General features: G+C 43.6%; 2 protein-coding genes across 6 annotated transcripts in view; one reads left to right on the top strand and one right to left on the bottom strand.

Annotated features, from left to right (window-relative positions):
* CNTN2 (contactin 2) overlaps nucleotides 1–6,824 on the top strand; it is a 59,819-nt gene extending 52,995 nt beyond the window's left edge. For 2 of the 4 annotated variants that reach the window (XM_053393281.1, XM_053393282.1), the window contains exons 18-23: nucleotides 560–794; nucleotides 1,034–1,149; nucleotides 1,411–1,597; nucleotides 3,147–3,259; nucleotides 4,228–4,396; nucleotides 6,593–6,824. In XM_053393281.1, coding sequence (XP_053249256.1) covers nucleotides 560–794; nucleotides 1,034–1,149; nucleotides 1,411–1,597; nucleotides 3,147–3,259; nucleotides 4,228–4,396; nucleotides 6,593–6,702 — 930 coding nt within the window. In that variant the 3' untranslated portion in view covers nucleotides 6,703–6,824. Of the gene's footprint in view, nucleotides 1–559; nucleotides 795–1,033; nucleotides 1,150–1,410; nucleotides 1,598–3,146; nucleotides 3,260–4,227; nucleotides 4,466–6,592 lie in introns of all 4 variants that reach the window. The other 2 variants (XM_053393284.1, XM_053393283.1) reach the window with 2 other exon arrangements.
* An 8,463-nt stretch (nucleotides 6,825–15,287) lies between these two features.
* TMEM81 (transmembrane protein 81) lies at nucleotides 15,288–18,255 on the bottom strand. Of its 2 annotated transcripts, none has more exons than XM_053393292.1 (2): nucleotides 17,934–18,255; nucleotides 15,288–16,430 (listed from the first exon to the last, which is right to left on the bottom strand). In XM_053393292.1, exon 2 carries the CDS (start codon nucleotides 16,255–16,257, stop codon nucleotides 15,463–15,465), a length of 795 nt encoding a protein of 264 aa, XP_053249267.1. In that variant the 5' UTR covers nucleotides 16,258–16,430; nucleotides 17,934–18,255; the 3' UTR covers nucleotides 15,288–15,462. The 2 variants fall into 2 exon arrangements, with proteins under 2 accessions (XP_053249267.1, XP_053249266.1); XM_053393291.1 differs by lacking the exon at nucleotides 17,934–18,255 and adding an exon at nucleotides 17,762–17,858.
* Nucleotides 18,256–18,426: the final 171 nt, after the last annotated feature.

Genomic DNA, 18,426 nt, shown 5'->3' on the forward strand with positions numbered 1-18,426 from the left:
TGCAGGCTCTGCAGAAAGATGTCAAATCCCGCAAATCCTTTAAAGAAGGATCCAGGATTATTTCCATGTGAATAGTACTTTTCTTTTCTTTAAATAATTTTTATTAATTTCCCATTTAAACATATATAGTCACATCATTGTTATCCACTTAACATCTTTGGCTCTTTAGAGCCTATTGACTTCCTTCCCTCGCACCTCTTGGCTTTCAAAGGTAACCTTTATATCATAGCATTTTCCAATTCTAATATAACTCATTACAAAACACCTCAAAATTTAAATAAATGTAGAAAGGTAAAAAAATTCTCATTACAAGTCTTCAGATAACCTTACTAAGTACTTGTCATTTCTAGGAAGGATACTTGATTTTAAACTGCACTACCCGAGTCCAGATTTTACCTCCTTTTTGTTCTCTTCCTCATTTGTCCAGCTGGCATGTCACTGTTGTGTACATAAATCTGTATAAAGCATGTCATGTGTATGTGAAATCTGGATCCAGACCAATGTTGTGGAGTCTTTCTGTTTTGTTAACCCCCTCAACTGGTCCCAACCTGCATTTCAGCCAATGCAACGGGAGTACCAAAATGGAGATGGCTTTGGATATAGGCTCTCTTTTCGCAAAGAAGGCACTCAGGTGTGGAAGACAGCAAGCGTGCCCCATGCGGAATCCCTACATTATGTTTATCGCAATGAGAGCATCGCACCCTATACTCCCTTTGAAGTGAAGATCAAGGCCTTCAACAGGAAGGGGGAGGGGCCAGAGAGCCTGGTCTCCATTGTGCATTCTGCGGAGGAAGGTAGGCTGGGATCGTAAGAGTGAATTGCATACTTCCGAGTATTGCTTCGGCTCAGTTCAATTTCCACCTGATGCTTCTCTCAAGAGCACCAGATCAATAGCATTGCAAGAGTTGTTTCCTGCCTTGCCCTTTGACAGGAGGCCAAGTGTCTGGCTCCTGATCTTTGCGCCTTGCAGATATTTCTAGACTTGGATTAGATTTGCCCATAATTCCAAGGTTTTGCTGTTGTATGTCCACAGAACCAAGAGTGGCTCCCTCTAACGTTACTCTCAAGGCAGTGTCGGCCACAGAAGCAGATTTTTCTTGGGATCCCGTGGAGCAACATGAAATGAACGGAGTCCTTTTGGGCTATGAGGTAAGAAGAAAGGGGAAGGAGTGGATCTGGAGCAAGGCTCAGGTTCAGAGACAACCCCACAAAAAGAAGCATTGGACTGGCATGGTGGCATCTCAGCAACTGTTTGCAGAGCCACCTCAGTTCAGTCTGATAACATGACAGAATCTCCTCTTGCGGATAAGCTGATATGGGCTGCTCAGAGGAAATAGTCTTACTGCTGACTTAAAAATAAAACACTTCAGTGTCAAAGGAGCTCAGATTGCCATGTGTCCCTGTCTTCAGATCCGGTACTGGAAACATGGTGACAAAGAGGAGGCTGCTGACAGAGTGAGGACTGCGGGACTTGTCAACTCAGCACGTGTGACAGACCTCCAACCCAATACCAAGTATCGTGTGGCTGTCAGGGCTTACAACCGAGCTGGGACTGGGCCAGCCAGTCCTCCCACCAGTTTCATGACTACAAAACCACGTGAGTGAGCATTAGCTGAACCTGCCTTTCTTCTCTGTAAATACTTCAGTCACCTCTGATATGTGTGTCTATAGCTTACGATGCCTGTTTTTTTCTTTTTATTGCTGTGGGTTTTGTGCCTTATAATGTGTGTTGCATCTGTGATGATTTTATTTATTTTAACTTGCAAGCTGCTTTGGGTTTATCTTCTTGTACAGAAAAGCAGTATATACATTATATAGTGTTGGGGGGAGGGGGTTGTCTGTGTGTTGACTAAGGGTGTGCCCCAACCACAACATTTGCCTTGTATTCATAGCATTTGAAAGCAGCCTGATCTGTTTCAGATCCCTATCCATCTGACTTGATTTGTGAATTGGGTCCGAATCTGATGTGTTAAGTCCAAAGCTTTGTTTCACCCAATTTAATATCATGAAGAAGCTACAAATGACGTTAACCATTTTCCTCCCTTTTCACATATGTGGATGAAATTTGCAAGCAAACGAGTCCTTGCAGAGTAAATTTGGGCTGCCAATCCCAAAGATCCATCCCAGAGTGGCTTCCTCTAACATTTGCAATTTGTCATTATTGAATGACACTCAAAATCTGATGCCTTATGCATATGGCACACTGTGCCTTGTGGTAGAACTGGCCCTGAGAGGATTCCCTTTCCATTTACCAGAGTTAGAGCTGGAGAGGGAGGGGAGCAACTTCTCCCTGTATCATCTTTATGGCAATGAGGGCTCAGTGTATTCTGTACATGTACATCAGGGAGGAGAGACATTGGGAGAGGTAGCAAGAGAGCAATGGGGATGACTAAGAATTGAGGAGAAAAGAAGAAGGTAAGTAAGAAGGTGGGAGGAAAGACATAGGGTGGTGTCTTATACTGACTCAGACCACTGGTCCATCTAGTTCAGTATTAGAAAATATCTACAGACAGCAGCTGTCCAGGGCTTCAGGCAGGAGTCCCAGCCTTACCTGAAGATGCCAGGGGTGGAACTTGGGACCTTCTACATGCTCTGCCGCTGGTCTACAGCCCTTTCCCAAGAGGCTAGAACAGGCATAGGCAGTGGCAGAGCTTCATACTCCCGCACTGGGGGGCGGAGAGCAGGTGGGGGCAGGACAGGCACGCGTTCCAGGGGCGTGGCGCAGCACCTGCAGAGGCATGGCGCCCAGCACAGGCGGGGGGGAACTGCGATGGCACCCCACCGGGATCGCGCTGCCGGGGGTGGTGCGTTCCCCCCGCACTCCTCTTCCTCCACCAGTGGGCACAGGCAAACTCCAGCCCTCCAGATGTTTGGGACTACAATTCCCATCATCCCTAGGTAACTGGAGGGCTGGAGTTTGCCTGTGCCTGGGCTAGAATGACTGAGGAGATGGGAGAAAGTGGAGCACAGGAGGAATGGGTGGGAGAGAAGAGGGAATGCTCCCAGATTTGTAGAATGGGTAGCCAGATGGCAGGTGGGAGGAAGGGTTGTGTGGATTGGATTTCATCAGCCAAAGCATTGTCTGTAGGCCTCTATCTTGCTTTCTGTTGCTGTAGTAAAGATCTCTGCCATTTTGTATCCTCTAGCACCAAAAAGGCCACCAAGCAACATTTCCTGGAAGTTTTCCAGCACCAGCATTAGCATCAAGTGGGATCCTGTGGTCGCCAATTCAGATGAGTCCGCTGTCACTGGGTACAAGGTAACTTGTAGAAAGTCTCCCCCCTCCACCACCGCCCTTGGCTGAAGGATTCTTAACTTCTGAAATGCAGTATAATAAGTCAGTGCAAAGTATACCCCCCTGAGAAATAACACTGGGTGGCAGGGTGGTATTTCATTAATTTACTGAGTGAGCGAGACTCCTCATAAAATAAATGCTCTAGGCATTGCACAAATAAAAAATAAATGAAATAAAAAATAACAGTAAATCCATACTGCAATAAAGCCACAATAAACTTAAGAGACAAGAAGAAGAAGAAGAAGAGTTTGGATTTGATATCCCGCCTTTCACTCCCTTTAAGGAGTCTCAAAGCGGCTAACAATCTCCTTTCCCTTCCTCCCCCACAACAAACACTCTGTGAGGTGAGTGGGGCTGAGAGACTTCAGAGAAGCGAGACTGGCCCAAGGTCACCCAGCAGCTGCATCTGGAGGAGCAGGGAATCGAACCCGGTTCACCAGATTACGAGTCCACCGCTCTTATCCACTACACCACACTGGCTTTAAAAGACAACCGGCATAAAAGTCCAGATACACAACCAGCACAATAAAATGCTGTGTGCAGCACAGAACTAAGGCAACTATCAAATACACACATTAAAAACCGCTAAGCTTTCCCGAGGGAATTAAATCCAGATCTTAAAAGGCTGCTCCATTCTTTCTCTGTACTGTGGTTCTGCATCTGTTGGGCAACTTTCCATTTTCTCTGGATGTGTAGCTGTGACTCTACACATCCTTATCTGTAAGTCCCATCAACATTTGATTTCTGAACAAGGGCTTAACTCCCAAGTAAATTTGCACAAGATCAGGCTCAGGAGTCTTCTGCAAGATATTGGAAAACGCACATGCCGCCCCTGTGACTACTGGTTCCTTAAAAATAACTGAGGGATGGGAGTGATCCTTAAGTTGAAGGGGACTCAACAACAGTAAACTCAACATGCCTCCTCCCAATAGATGCTGTACCAGTCGGACCCGCACTCAGCTCCTGTTCTGTACACAGCTGCCAAAAATTGGATTGAGATCATGGTTCCAGAAGACTCTACTCATGCAGTGGTGCAAATCAGGACGACTGGTCCAGGAGGAGATGGAGTCCCAGCAGAGGTGCGCATCCTGAGAAACAGTGGTGCGTCTGCTCTTCTCTTTTCTCCTTATTCTACATTTATCGTGTAGGCTCAACTTTTCGCCCCAGCAGGCAAGTTAAAAACGGCAGGATCAATTGCCTTTAGTAACGGGCACGTTTATTCTCCCCTGGCTTTGTTACTTGGTTCTCTGCTTTGGTGTGACAGTGGAAAATTAAGAGGAATAAATGCTGGGGAAATAACAAGATTGAATGCTGTAGTGCTGGGTCACATTTCTCCAGTGTGGAGGATGAATAAGGACTCTTGTTCCACACTTGAGTTGGAAAGTGTGCCTTGCCTGAACTCCTGTCCAGGGTCCATGGGTATTTAGTCAGAGCGTTTTGATTTGGTAGTGAAATGGGACATGGAACCCATCCCATAAACATTCTAATGCATATTCAAACCCTAGGTTTACTATGAATTGAAATATGTGATGAGGGGGCAAAGGAGTTCGGTTCTGCACAGACTTGGATTAAATAAAATCTTAACTGGATAAGAATTACAGGGCGACCTTACACTTGAAGCAAGCGCCATGCAGCTCTGAGGTTCATACTTCCAAGCCAGGGAGTAAGAATTTTGATGACAAGACTAGAAGTACAGGTTCAACCACCACTGTGAAATGTGTTTGGGACCTGTGTTTAGGAAGCTGAAGAAGCAATGCAGTGGTGAAGCATGGTGGAGGGTGGGGTAGCACCAGTACTTTGTTTCTAGAAAAGAAAGGTGGCGGTACTCTGGTCAGTTGCCCTGGGTGCAAAATTTCCTCAGGGCCAGGAAAAGCAATTACATGTAGAACGATTCCTTCTTGGGGAAGGAGGCAGAAGGGCTCCAGGATCCTGTCAGAGCCTTGCACCTCCTTCCCAAAATCCAGGAAGCATTTGCCCAGCTTAGGGAAGGAGATTCAATGCTGTGACAGGGTCCAAGAACCCCTCCTTCCTCCTTCCCAATAAAAGGTGGTGGTACTGTGTACCATTGCATACCACCAGGAAAAATTCAAGTTTAGTTGTCTCAAATTCATTTTGAAGAGGTAAGCAAACTCCTAAGACATCCAGTTATAGTGGCTCACATATGCACACAGAAGCAGGACTGTTACATCAGCTGCACACTCAAAAAGGTCTCTGGAACAAAGTCAGAAAATAATCATGCCAGTGTTTGGTTTGGTTAAAAACACACACACACAAAAAAAAAAAACCTTGGAGAAGAACAGAGTGAAACAGTAATTCTTCATCAGTAAATCAATAATATTGAGAAATGTATTGCAACGCAAGCAGTTGAGTGATCAATTAAGCAGTGCACTAATTGAATGACTAGATCAACAAAACTCTGTGTGCAAATACATTCCACTATAAATGGCTTGTATTTTAGAATACTTCTCTCCTGGCTGGCCTTTGTTTCACTTATGTAAGTAAAAGTTGGGCATCCTTCAACTAGCCTATCTTACCATGAGCACTTCTTTTAAGTAAAAGGGAGAGAAAGATCTGCAGTGGGAGATGGACTGAGAAGGATAAACTGGGAGTCAAGGGCAAACTGAGAAACATCTGCACAGCCTTCATGTAACAGGAGGAACTAGAAATTTAATGGGCGGAATAGGGAGGGAAGCTGGGAACTGCAGGTGATTGAAGTACCCTTGCCATGTCTCTAGGTACATAAGCATTCACACAATAGGCTTCAACCATTTCAAAAATGTTTTTCCATCAGTGGGGTGTTTTGAATAGGCCTGGATGCTCAGCTATATTGTCATGGTCCCAGCAGCTAATCCAAAGCCATAACAGGAACAGTTTAAAGGACAAACCACATGAGCCTCTTTCAGAAGCATGGGTGGTACTCCACATATTCAGTCATCACATGAATGGTGGCGGCAGGTATGTGCATGCGAGCATAGGCAAGCTACACACATACGTCAGAATGCATTCATTGAACACACAGACCCCAAGCCATGCTTCAGAAATATATCATGCATAGCCTTGATCTCCAGGCTCCCAGAATCTGCCCCCACTGGTTTTGGAATCTAGAGTTTGCTCCAGTACTGGAGCAATGCTGACTTGCTGAGCCAGTGTTTTGCCTTCCCCTTCCCCTGTAGCATAGCATACAGTGGAAAATGCAGAACAAACACTTCAGGAAATTCTGAAGCTTCTGCTTGTTCAAAACAAAGGGCCTTTTGACTTGTGTTTTTGCAACTCAACAGCATTGTTTCTTTCTTACAGGGACCAGTATGATGGTGCAAAATTCTGCTGACCGTCCAGTGGCAAATACAGTGGTTGCTCTGATGTACTCACTAATTCTGTCTGCACTAATGGGTTGCTTGGAGCTCTGATAACCAGCCCCTGTTAAAGAGAGATGTTGGATTCCTCCTCATCAAGCCAGAGAGCAAATCAACAACTGACCATTGGGAGTACAAATTTCTACTACAACTAGTAGTAGAAAAGAACTCAAGAGGAATATATATATATATATATATATATATATATATATATACTCTTTTCTTCCTTTTTCTTTTTTTAGAAAATAGAATATTTCATACAAGACGCGAGTCTTTAATCAGTCAGTGGTTTTTTTTAACTGAAGAAACAAAAGGATGAATTTCATATGAATTCTGGAAACTGGCTGTCTCATATTACTGTATTCAGTAGATTCTTCTGCCTTACAAAGCCATGTACAGAAGGAAACAGACTCTTAAAACTCAATCTTGAACCTTGTTTTCTTTCTTTCTTTTTTTAAATTACAGAATAAACGCAGTATCTTTTGGGGAGAGGTTTTCAAAGAGATGAGCATGCTCTGTATCATTCCAGCCAGTATTGAACTGACGACTCTTGGGTTCAAAGATGAAGGAGAACTCACTGAGTGGCAGCATTAGTCTAATCACTGCCTTTCATGGCAACCAACGGAAGTGGAGAAAGCTAATGGTGATGGACAAGCATTTCCCACCCCAGACTTTAGAAGAAGCAAGCAGAGCTTTGTGAATGGGTTGCCAAAAGTAGAAAATTGAGGCTCACGGGTGGAACCAAAAACATTAAGTTGCCTTGCCATGTGGCTTCCACCCAGTATGTGCTGCTTGTAATCTTCGGTGCTTTGCCACACTTGGTGCAACACACATGCATTTACCAGTTCTTGCATTTTCCTTTGGTTTTCTTTCCTTCTCCTCCCCCTGTCCCACTTCACTAGGTGTTTTGAAGAGAAAGCGATACCGGAGGAGCTTTTATGTCAGGAGGGAAAAGTTCAGGGTCTGTCTAAAAGGACATTTGAATGCGGTAGAATGGAGGTGGTTACTGCAGAAGCCTCTTTCCACTTTTACATAGTAGTATCATCTGCCCAAACTTCCATTAATCTGCCTTGGACCTGAGAGCAAATTCAATCTATTAAGTTGTCATACCTTTCCACCTGTAGGAAAGTTCTCAGGTCATGTGTGGTTGCCAAACCAATAAATATTTGGAAATGTTATGCCTCTCAATGCCTACTGATCACTGTCAGAACTGAATAGTAGATCAATCAAACGCCTGAACTGAGACATAAGAATGCTGACAGACACCTTTTGTTTCTCAGAACGTTCTTCAGTGATTTAATGTTTGTTCTTAGCTGGTTGATCTCTCTTAGTGTGCTTTACATCTTTCGTAGACTAAGGAAGGCGGGAGGGGGACTTCAGCTCCCCAAACAGCTTGTAAGAACGAACCAATAAGATTAGTGTAGGAATCCTGTTACGCACTATAAAACACCCTCGTACTTTCCTGAACTCAGAAAATAGGATGGATGCTTACTGGGGCTACCCAGCCAGATGGGAAGGGAAACGTTTAAGGTGCAGGAGTTGCTTCTTTTAGTGATTGGACAACTTCTTCAGATCTTAAACATACAGAAATGGCTTGATGATGGTGTTTTCCCCCTTGGTGATGGTGTTCTTCATATTTCACAGTGTTGAATGGATGTGGATAGCAACCCCTGTAAGCTACTCGGTTGGCTGGAGAGGTGGTGATTAACTCTGGCAACGTCTCCCCAAGCCATTATCAGCTCTAATAAGAGGGTAAATATAGGTACTTCACTCATCTTCAAAGGAGAAAGTTAGAGAAAGAAAAGGTTTGTTACAAGTCTATTTTATTGTGTCTGCTCCAGTCCTAAGGTACCTACATAGAATGTGAATTGTCCTCCATAATTTACATCCTGTTTAGGAATGTTAGTCTTAAATTATGTGCTAGCTTCCCCTTTTGATGGAAGCTCTTCTGTTGTTCAAATGCAAGTTATAGCTATGTTTTGTATATTTTATGTGGATTTTAGAGTTCTTGCTCTATTTTTATTGAAGGCTTGGTATATTTCTTGTTTGGGGTAGATGGGTTGGCATTAAGAGGTTTTGTTGGCATTAAGGGAATCTCTCTAACATATGAAGCAAAGTTCATTCCCAAATTGTTTGTAACCAGATACTGGGAAATGAACCAGGGACCTTCTTCATGTGGTCTACCATTGAGCTGTGGCTACTCAAGATATGTTACTCAGAAGCATCAGGTGTGAGTTATCTCTGCACGACACATTGTGGTATACTAGGCTTAAATTAAGCTACAGCTTGGACCAGGAACCTATCAAGTGATCAAACCAAGTTGCCTTTGAAAATGTGCAGCATACCTTAACCTCTCCTCTAGATAGCCATGGAGTGGGATCTGATGAGAGGGTGCAGGTTCCAGGCAAGTTTGAGTTCCACCATTTTGCTCTTTCAGAAATTAAATACTGGTGGCAGCGTTCAGAGTATCTTTGGTTCTCCAGATGCTGCTGGACTACCATCACCCCTGACCATTGGCCATGCTGATTACTGATGATGGGAGTTGAAGTTCATCAACATCTGGAGGGCCACAGGTTCACCATACCTGTCCTCAACAGTGAGAGGTAATATAACATGGAAGTGTTCATCCAGCATGCCAAGTTCTCCTGACAACCTGGGCAGAGAGGGCCAAGTGATTGACAGCTGGGTGTTTGAAAAACTGAGCCTTGATATTTTGATGCTTTAAACAAGATGCAAACTGAAAAGGGTGCAGAAACCTGTTTTCCAGTGGTCTTGTATCACCCCCTCAACATAGTCTGCTCTACTTTAGTAATGTGGAAAACCTAAAAACTGTAGAGTAACTTTACTATCATTGTGTATGAGTGTGATGCCAATAGTTTTACATTTGCATTCTGTTAAAAATGGCTGCTGGCGGGATACATCTTGTCGCTCCGCTCATCTCTGTTGAGTTTGATGGGATGTAGCCTTGTCTCTTTTCAAGGGCATGAAAAGGCCTTTTTTCTTCACTAAGGTGGGGTGTCTATAAATCCAGTCAGGGCCTAGGCCCTACCTCCTTAGCCAAGGAGTTCCACCTTGGTGTTAAGCTAGTTGTATCTCATCCCTCTTCTGCTCTTTCCCAGGGACACCCTTGGTTGTTCTCTCCTCCCTCTAAGGGGTGGGTGGGTGCCAAACCAAGCTGCCTTTTAAAAAAAAACAAAAAAACAAAAATCTTTAACCTGACAGAAGAAAGTATTTAAGGTGTCCTCCAGCTTGCGCTGGAGAGTTGGAAGTGAGGATGAAAGAGCACGTTTTTAAGCAGACTGACCTTATTTGCATCTCCCAGGCTAACACATGCCTAATATGTGGATTGGACCATAGTTTACCTTCAATTTTGCACTTCTTGGCCCAAAATACATACCAAAATGTGTAAAAATAATAATATCTGTTTTTTAAGGATAAAATAGATTTAGAAATGCACACATGGATATGAAATACACATTTAAATATGATTTTTGTAATAAAAATACATATTTAAATTATATTTAAATATGAATTTCTGTATTGATTTTCAATAAATTGCAGATTGATAAAGCAGGAAGTGATAGATTTGTGAACAAACATGTGAGAAACTGACAGAGACTGGAAATAGACAGATCTGCCTATCTCTAGCTGGAAGCTATTTCTTTGGGAGCTAACACAGCGTTGTGATTGGCTAAGAGACATGGCCTGTAAACCAAGAGTTCCTTGATTCACAGCTTGCCTCTGCCATGGATGCAGTAGGTGGCCTTAGACAAGCCGCTATCACTCAACCTCAGTGCCTCATCTGTAATAGGAGGTGTGATAATAATACTGATTTGCCTTTCAGGATGATTTGTAAGGATCTTTGAGATCATGTACGAGGAGCACTTTGAGGACTCCAAATTGCTTCGAAAATGTTATTGTACTTTTCAGTTGCATATATTGTTTTGTTGCAGTTCTTCCCTCCTGTTGACCTGAAGGAGTATTTTGACAGCAGTGCGCAAACTCAAGTCAGGGTGTATAGAAAAGCAAGCGGGAGATTTTGTTCCACACAGGCAAAAAGGGAGAGGCAGACCATGTCCCCTGTGTGGGCCATAGAAGAGTGTTTCATGCCCTTATCTAAAAGCATGCAAGGTAGGCATTTGTGCAGTGCATCAATGTGTTTTGGTAGGCTGTATTTTAGAATGAGGGAATTTCTCCAGAGAAGCAAAAAAGACATCCTTGTTGTATTCTAGCGTGCAATCTAGAATACTTCCAATTCCGCTCGGCTTCAAACGAAGCTGAGCCCTGTGGAGAACTTCATGCCTATAGCTGTGCTAATGAAACAATTTGTTATAGTTTATGTAATGTGCATAGAATGGGATAGAACTGGGCATGCCAGAGACACTTTGCAAATGTTAACATTTCCTTGGGCTCAGGTGGGGCTCAGGCCAGGTATATTCATATCCCTGGCATATTACTGGCAAAATTCACCTGTGACACATTGATTGGAAAGGATACCAGTTGACTTTTTTCCATGAGTGTCACTCTAGACTTCAGACTTGCTGTTTAAAATAAAGCAGTATTTTAAAATATAAAAGTGAGACACGATTAGGATGTATGATAAATAGCCCTGTGAAATTACGTGTGTATGTATGTATGTATATTTATATGTGCATTTGTTTTTGAATTTGTGCTATTTCTTCTCATGCATTGAAATATATTCTTTTTGTTACATTTACATTCATACTCCAACTTATCATGTATAAATAAAACTGCAGTACACGTTCAGGTTTTATACTGTATCAGTGTTTTCAGGCAAGCTGGCAGTAGAGAGGCATCTACTGATAGCTGTCTTGAGGACTTGCAGTAGATTGGGACACGGGTGGCGCTGTGGTCTAAACCACTGAGCCTCTTGGGCTTGCCGACTGGAAGGTCGGCGGTTCGAATCCCTGTGACGGGGTGAGCTCCTATTGCTCTGCTTCTGCCAACCTAGCAGTTTAAAAGCACGCCAGTGCAAGTAGATAAATAGGTACCACTGCGGTGGGAAGGTAAACGGCATTTGTGTGTGCTCTGGTTTCCGTCAGTGTTCCGTTACGCCAGAAGCTGTTTAGTCATGCTGGCCACATGACCTGGAAAACTGTCTGTGGATAAACGCCAGCTCCCTCGGCCTGAAAGCGAGATGAGCACCGCAACCCCAGTCGCCTTTGACGGGACTTAACCATCCAGGGGTCTTTTACCTTTACCTAGATTGGCAAAGATTTCTGGGTCCCAGAGAGCTGGGGGTAAACATAGTGGCTAAAGGGAATGACCTATGAAGTCCGTGGCTTGAATCAAATCTCTGTCATTAACTCATTGTGTTGTCTTAGGTGGTCTACTCTCAGTCTATACCTGCAATAATGCTGGCTTACTTTACAGTGTTAGTGAAAAGACTGCAGCTAGATCAGGAGTTCCCCAAACTGTCATCTATGAGCTTGTATTCAGGTGTGGATTTGTAGGTTTTCGTATTGCTGCTTTCATTTTAATATATTTTACTTTATTTAGTCCTGAAGCTCCTATCTGATACATATCTGCTTCCGAACAAACTTGCATAGGAATACACTGCAAGTGTATGTCCTTAGCTCCTTTCCCTCCCAATCCAAAAAGTGGATCCTGCAAAACTGAAGCCTGCCCACCTTTAAGCTTTCTTGCATGACATTGAAAAATATGCACTCTGGACCTACAGAGGTTTTCCCCATGCAGCTTGGCACCACTAGTAATGCCAAGGATTGTTCCAGCGGTGGAAAGCCTGTGACCCTCTAGGTGTTATTAGACTCCCATCAGCCCAAGCCAGCATGGTCAATAATCGGGTATGATTATAATCCAACAATATCTAAAAAGCCATGGGTTCCCCATCCCTGCTTTCATCAGAGAGAAGCAAGTGCCCACCTTAGGCTCAGTGCCCCTCCTGCCTGTCACCTAGTGGTAGATCAGTGCTGGTCACATTGTGGGTGTGCAGGAAACAGCTTCCTGAATGCTGCCGCAGTTCTGTATCCTCCTCTTGCAGTTGAGATTCCCTGGATCAGGGCTGTTAGGAACTGAATACCAGAATACAATACAACTTTCCCCTTCATATATATCCCCAAGATATATATATATACATACATACACACACACACACACATATACATATATATTTTCCCTATTATAGCTGTGTCCATTACACAGCATGGTTTGATTAGTCTGCCTGCTAAGTACAATAATTCACTAAGGCATGATCCACACTGTTTTTCATTTTCATTGTTTTTATCCACACTTAGACCGGCATTTTTATTTTTCACAAATAACGTGTTTTGCCTGCCTGCCTTTCACTGCTTTCATCCACTGATGGTAGTAAGGTTTTCTCCATCTGATTGGAGCGTGAAGGTCAAGCAAGGTCAGGGATGTCATTGATGTGTTCTGTGGTATGCATGGTAAGGTTTTGTTTGGAATGATTCCTGCTTTCTCTGTTTTGAAGCAACCCAGTGGCCTAAGGTGACTGCAACAGCACATGGTCATTCACTCGTTCCGAAGGCCATGTATGGAGAGGGCTGGATGTGCCCATTCCAGGTAACATGGCCATTAACTTAACACAAGCTGAATGTAGTCTGTGGCCTCCCCCAACCTAGCATTCTCCAGGTGTTTTGGACTACAACTCCTGTCATTTCTAACCACTGGCCAAGCTTGCTAGAGATGATGGGAGCTGGAGTCTAACAACATCTGGCAGGCACCTTGTTGGCCACCCCTACTCTATAGATTGCAGTAGAGCTCACCAAAGCCACATCGTAATGACACAACTGATGTGGACTCCCAAGCTTTTGATACTGACTACAGCAGGAACAGCCCATGTGGTGGCCCCTATGTGTGGACTGCTGCCCTCAGCAAACCCAACCAGCACTGCCAATGGCCCTGGGTGATTGATGAGAGTTGCAGTTCACAGCCTCAAGTGAGGGGACCACATTGGCCACCCTTGGAAGACATTTTTCTTCTGGCTTTGCCTAATCACTGATCTGGGGTCTGGCTTCCTCGCACTTAACTTGAAAACCTTACACTATCTTCAAGAACTCTCCTTTGCCTCTTCTATTCCAGTTTCATTGTACAGGAAATGGGGGTGGCGCAAGTACATTCTCAGTAATTTTGTTGTACACTATTTTTTTAAAGAAATGAATAGAACAACTAAAAAAAAAGCCCCCAAGCATTGTAAGCAGATGATGATTAATGTTACTTATTGGCTACAGTAGCACGCAGTTCTTAAATAAAGATCTTCAAAAAGACTTCAGTGAACATCTCCATTGTGACTTATTTCCAAACGTGTATTTCTTCTAACCAGAAGTTGGGAATGATTTGAGCAAGAGGTTGGAAGTGTGAGCCAGAAAAAATAAGACAGTGCTGATATCCGCACTAGCTGGACAAAGGAAGGCAATCAGGGTAAGAGTGGGGGTGGGGTCTTTGTTAAGTTGAAACATAGCCAGCACCCACCCTGGCAAATATACCATCCTGTATTGAAATGTTGAGGAAATCTCTGAGATGGCAACCATGGGAAATTGTGCAAATGCATGGAGGATAGATGCACTATGCAAATTTTTTTCATGGGGTGCAGTACTCCCCTAAATTTCAATTATGCCTTCAGGGGTGGAAAGGCGGTTCAAATTGTCTGAACTCTGCTGGGAGGGATGGAAGGAGAAGTTTGGTTGGGATTTTAATGCGAACCTACCTGATTCACACTTCCCAAAACATCCAAACTAAAGCAAAGCTCCTCTCTGAAATTTGGACTTCTCTGAATTTTGTGTTGGGAGTTTTCCAACCAAATAACGTGTGCAAAAATGTGTGTACAGGAGAACCTGTGTATAGAAACACATTAGCTTAGTGAACAATAACATTCAATGCATGCTATTAGGGAAATTTGTTAGCAAATATGTGTCTATTGTGAGAAATTTGCATGGAAACCATACAGAATTTTCATGAGAAATTAAAAAAAACCCTGCAAGCTAATGCTGAAATGTAGTGGGAGCCAATAAGAAGAAAACATTAGGTTTTTCCCTTTTAAGGTGTCATCGTCTGCATGTCTGGACTACTTAGCTCCCTGTCACACTGAGGCCCACCTGTCATAGAAAGAACCTGTCATGAATTTGGCCAAGGAACCCACCTTACAGGAATGGAACATCCAGCAGATCCTCAGATATTATTCCCAAGAGAATGTCAACTGCTCACCGAAGGTAGCTCAGGCAAAGCATGTACTCTTACCACAGAACCCACTAGCTGTTACAGATTCCCAGATTTTGCACTACCTTTTAGAGGTTTTGGCTTCAAACCAGCAGTTGGGAACCTCAGACTTGAAGGCTCTATCTAGGCCACGCCCCTTGGCAGGCCCCCTCCCCAATGTCGTCCTCAAGTGCTTTTTCCTGCATGGCATATGTCCATGAACTCGATACCTCTTGCATTATGGAGAGGTTGGTTTGTTATGTGGGCAAGTGTAGAAACCTCTGGCTTTCTCGTAGCTGGAATGCAGCCTACTGTAAGAGTCTCATCCTTTGTCCTACCCACTTTCCCCTCTGGCCCCACCCACCATCGTTATGTGGCCCCCTGAACATTGTCTATGAGAAAATGTGGCCTGTGGGCAGAAAACAGTTTCCCCACACTTAACCTTTTACCATTAAGGCACAGGATGGAATTTTATTACTGTCTAATAAATCAAATGGAACTATGTTTATGATTAACGTCACCAAATGATCTTCATAAGCCTGAAGTGATAAGATTAACATAGTGAAATTGTGATGTACAGGAGCAATCTAATATAGCAAGTCTACAAAACAGCACATCTCATTCCTCATCACGTTCATCGTTTTCATGGCGGTTGGGGCACAGGACACAGTAGAGAAGGCTGTGCAGCACAGCCCCAAGCACCAAGCCGCTTCCAATGCCAACCAGAAACACAAACACAGCCCTCTGGCGCCAAGAGCCCCACCGACCCTGGGCTGGCATGCCGGTGGCGTTCTGTTGGTTATTTTCACTTTCTGATTGCTGTTCCAGCGTTAAGGATTTGTCAAAATTCAAATCCACCATGTCGCCAGGGATCACGCGAAGTCCAAAGTAGATTCTCTTGACAACCTTGTAGTTTTTCATGAACTGCACATCACACCTGTACGTCCCCGCATCATATTCCTCAGCGGGGTAAAGCTTAATGACAAAGCCAGGATTCTTGAAAGGGGCAAAGAGAGTATCGTCTGTTGTGATGATGCCTCGGGCCAGCCTCCATGTGTAGCTGAAGCTCTGGGTGTCAGGACCTATCTCCGCAGTGGTTAGGCAGCTGATCTCGAATGGCCTGCCCACCAGGGCGGTGAAGTGCCGCATCCCACAGATCCAACTGTTCAAACAGTCCACCTTCCGTCGTTTGCAGCCTCTCCTTTGCCCATCAGGCCTAATCTCACATGACTCTTCTTCCTTGTAACCCAGCCCACAGGTGACACTGCAGCTTGTGGAACTGACTATAACTCTTCCCGAAGCTGTCACCAGGGCTTCAGGAATGGTCACTGCCTCATGAGAAGCCACCGACAGCGGTACAAAGAAAGCAAAGGCTAATGTGCCCAGGGCCAAGCCAGATTCTGTAGCTATCATACTTGGAGGGTCCTTTTACAATCCATTGGGCGGCCTCGTTATATGACCTCCTGAATATCATCCTTTGTTAAAATATCATAAATGTTTCTGTGGTGTGAAACAGATGCCTTTTCCTGAACCCGCTCCCCAGCCGTAAGACATTCTCGGAATACAAAAAGCAGCCAGGTGGCATCCTGCCAAGGGAAAGAAACTTATTCAAAAGGTGAGCAAAGTTAAGCAGGAAGGTGCAATTAGTAGCACAGCATAGCTGTCAACTGTTACCTTTTCTTGCAAGGAATCCTATTCGGAATAAGGGAATTTCCCTTAAAAAAGGGAAAACATGAACAGCTATGTAGCACAGTGCTATGCAATGCTTTGTTAAGTCATTCTCTGGGTGGCATGTTCAGGCAAGCACAGCCTCCCTAGCACAATCATATCACATAAAAAAAGCTTAGCATAATCAACAAATCGGCAGAACTTAGTAAATTAATTATGGCTGCAATCCTAGAGCCCAGAGCTGGGACAGCTGTAGCCCTCCAAGCTGTTATTGGACTATAATTCCTGTCATCAACAATCTTTCGTTTTACCGGCTGGGCTTATAGGAATTGGAGTCCAGAAACATCTGGAGAGCCACAGTGACTTCACATCTGCTAATATATGTATTGGATTGCAGGCTCACAGCTTTATGGTACTTCTACCACAGTCCAAAACCAATACTGAGTCACTCAAGATCAGGTGCTTCTCTGAAAAATGATAGAAAAAGACAGAAGCAGCACAACAGTAAACAAAAACTTCCTGGATCCCCCAACTGGTATCTCTTTACTGCCTTAATACATAATTAGACCATCAGAGCTAAACTTGGGTTTTCTGGCAATGTAAAAAAATATGCATCAGACTTGCCATGACAGCAGTGTTTTCCATTTTAACATACCAGCCCTAAAGACAGACAAAACCAGGAACCAGTTTCAATGTTACTACTTTACCAATACAGATTTTATGATCTGTGATAGTAGAGGCGTGTAAAAGGTACTTCAGGAAGAGTAGCAGGAGCACAATTATTGTAGTTCCTAAACAAACTTTCAGCAGAAGTGAACTCCAACAAGAGGCCTGCCCTGGAATTTTGATTTGAGGTCTCCAGTTTGAAATGTACTATAGTTTTCCGAACATCACAAACCATAGGAAAGTATGAAGCTGCTATACACTGAATAAAACTCTTAGTTCATTCATTTAGCACACTGCTCTGGCTTGTCAATCACTCTCTAGTCCTGCCAGCTGAGGCCAGTATGGAAAGAAATGCTCTCCAACTGCACAGATCGCTATAGCAGACCTGCCTGGAGGGGAAGAGGGCATCTCAATAAATGCGGGGGGCGGGGACTCAACTATTGTAGATGTATGACGCCAGAACCAGGATGGAGTTTGATGACTACCTTGCACTAACCCCAAATTCTACCAATAATCTTACTCTACCCACCCACTCGTAAATCTGGTACCACAGAAAGCAGGCAAAACAAGAAGCAATACTTACGCAACAGTGACTTGTGCATTGTGGATTCAAATTGAAAATACTACCAAACTACAAGAAATTACAAAGATTAGTTTTGAATTTGCAGGTAGTTTTAAATTTGCAGTTTTAAATTTGATGACGAGGAACATCAGGACTTCATCAGTCAAGCAGTTTATCATTTTGCCAAACTAACCATTAAGAGAGAAGGATCTGAACCCTGCTCTTTTCTTCAGTGTTCATTAATGCCTCTGCGATGCCGGTGCAGTTATCAAATTGTGATGTCACAAACCAGCTGTTCCAACTGTAGCATCGTGCCAGCAATGCCAAACCATTACATTCATACTGGCATAGTGTATTGTAAAGGTGATATTAAGAAGACTATACTGAACCAGGAAGCTAGCTGGTTTGTCCCTAGGGTTCTAAGAGCAAATAAAAAAAAAATACATCAACATCATAATCCTCTGCAGGACGTATAAATAGTGTGTGCATTTATTTATTTTTATTATTTTTGTGACATGTTTCTCATTCTGAATTAATTCTGGGAGCTGTGGGTGAAGGGCAGGTGATAAATTTATTACTAGCTGAAATAAAATTTGGGTCATGAAAGTTCCTAAAAGACCTGCTCTCCACACACACAAAGTGGGTGGAGTGGGGTGCAGAGAGAAGGGAAAAACATGATTCATGTG

Source organism: Podarcis raffonei, chromosome 6 (genome assembly GCF_027172205.1).
Source record: "Podarcis raffonei isolate rPodRaf1 chromosome 6, rPodRaf1.pri, whole genome shotgun sequence".
NCBI lineage: Eukaryota > Metazoa > Chordata > Lepidosauria > Squamata > Lacertidae > Podarcis > Podarcis raffonei.

Excerpts from the sequence above, each read along its gene's own strand:
- TMEM81 (XM_053393292.1), bottom strand. The coding sequence starts at position 16,257 with ATGATAGCTACAGAATCTGGCTTGGCCCTGGGCACATTAGCCTTTGCT.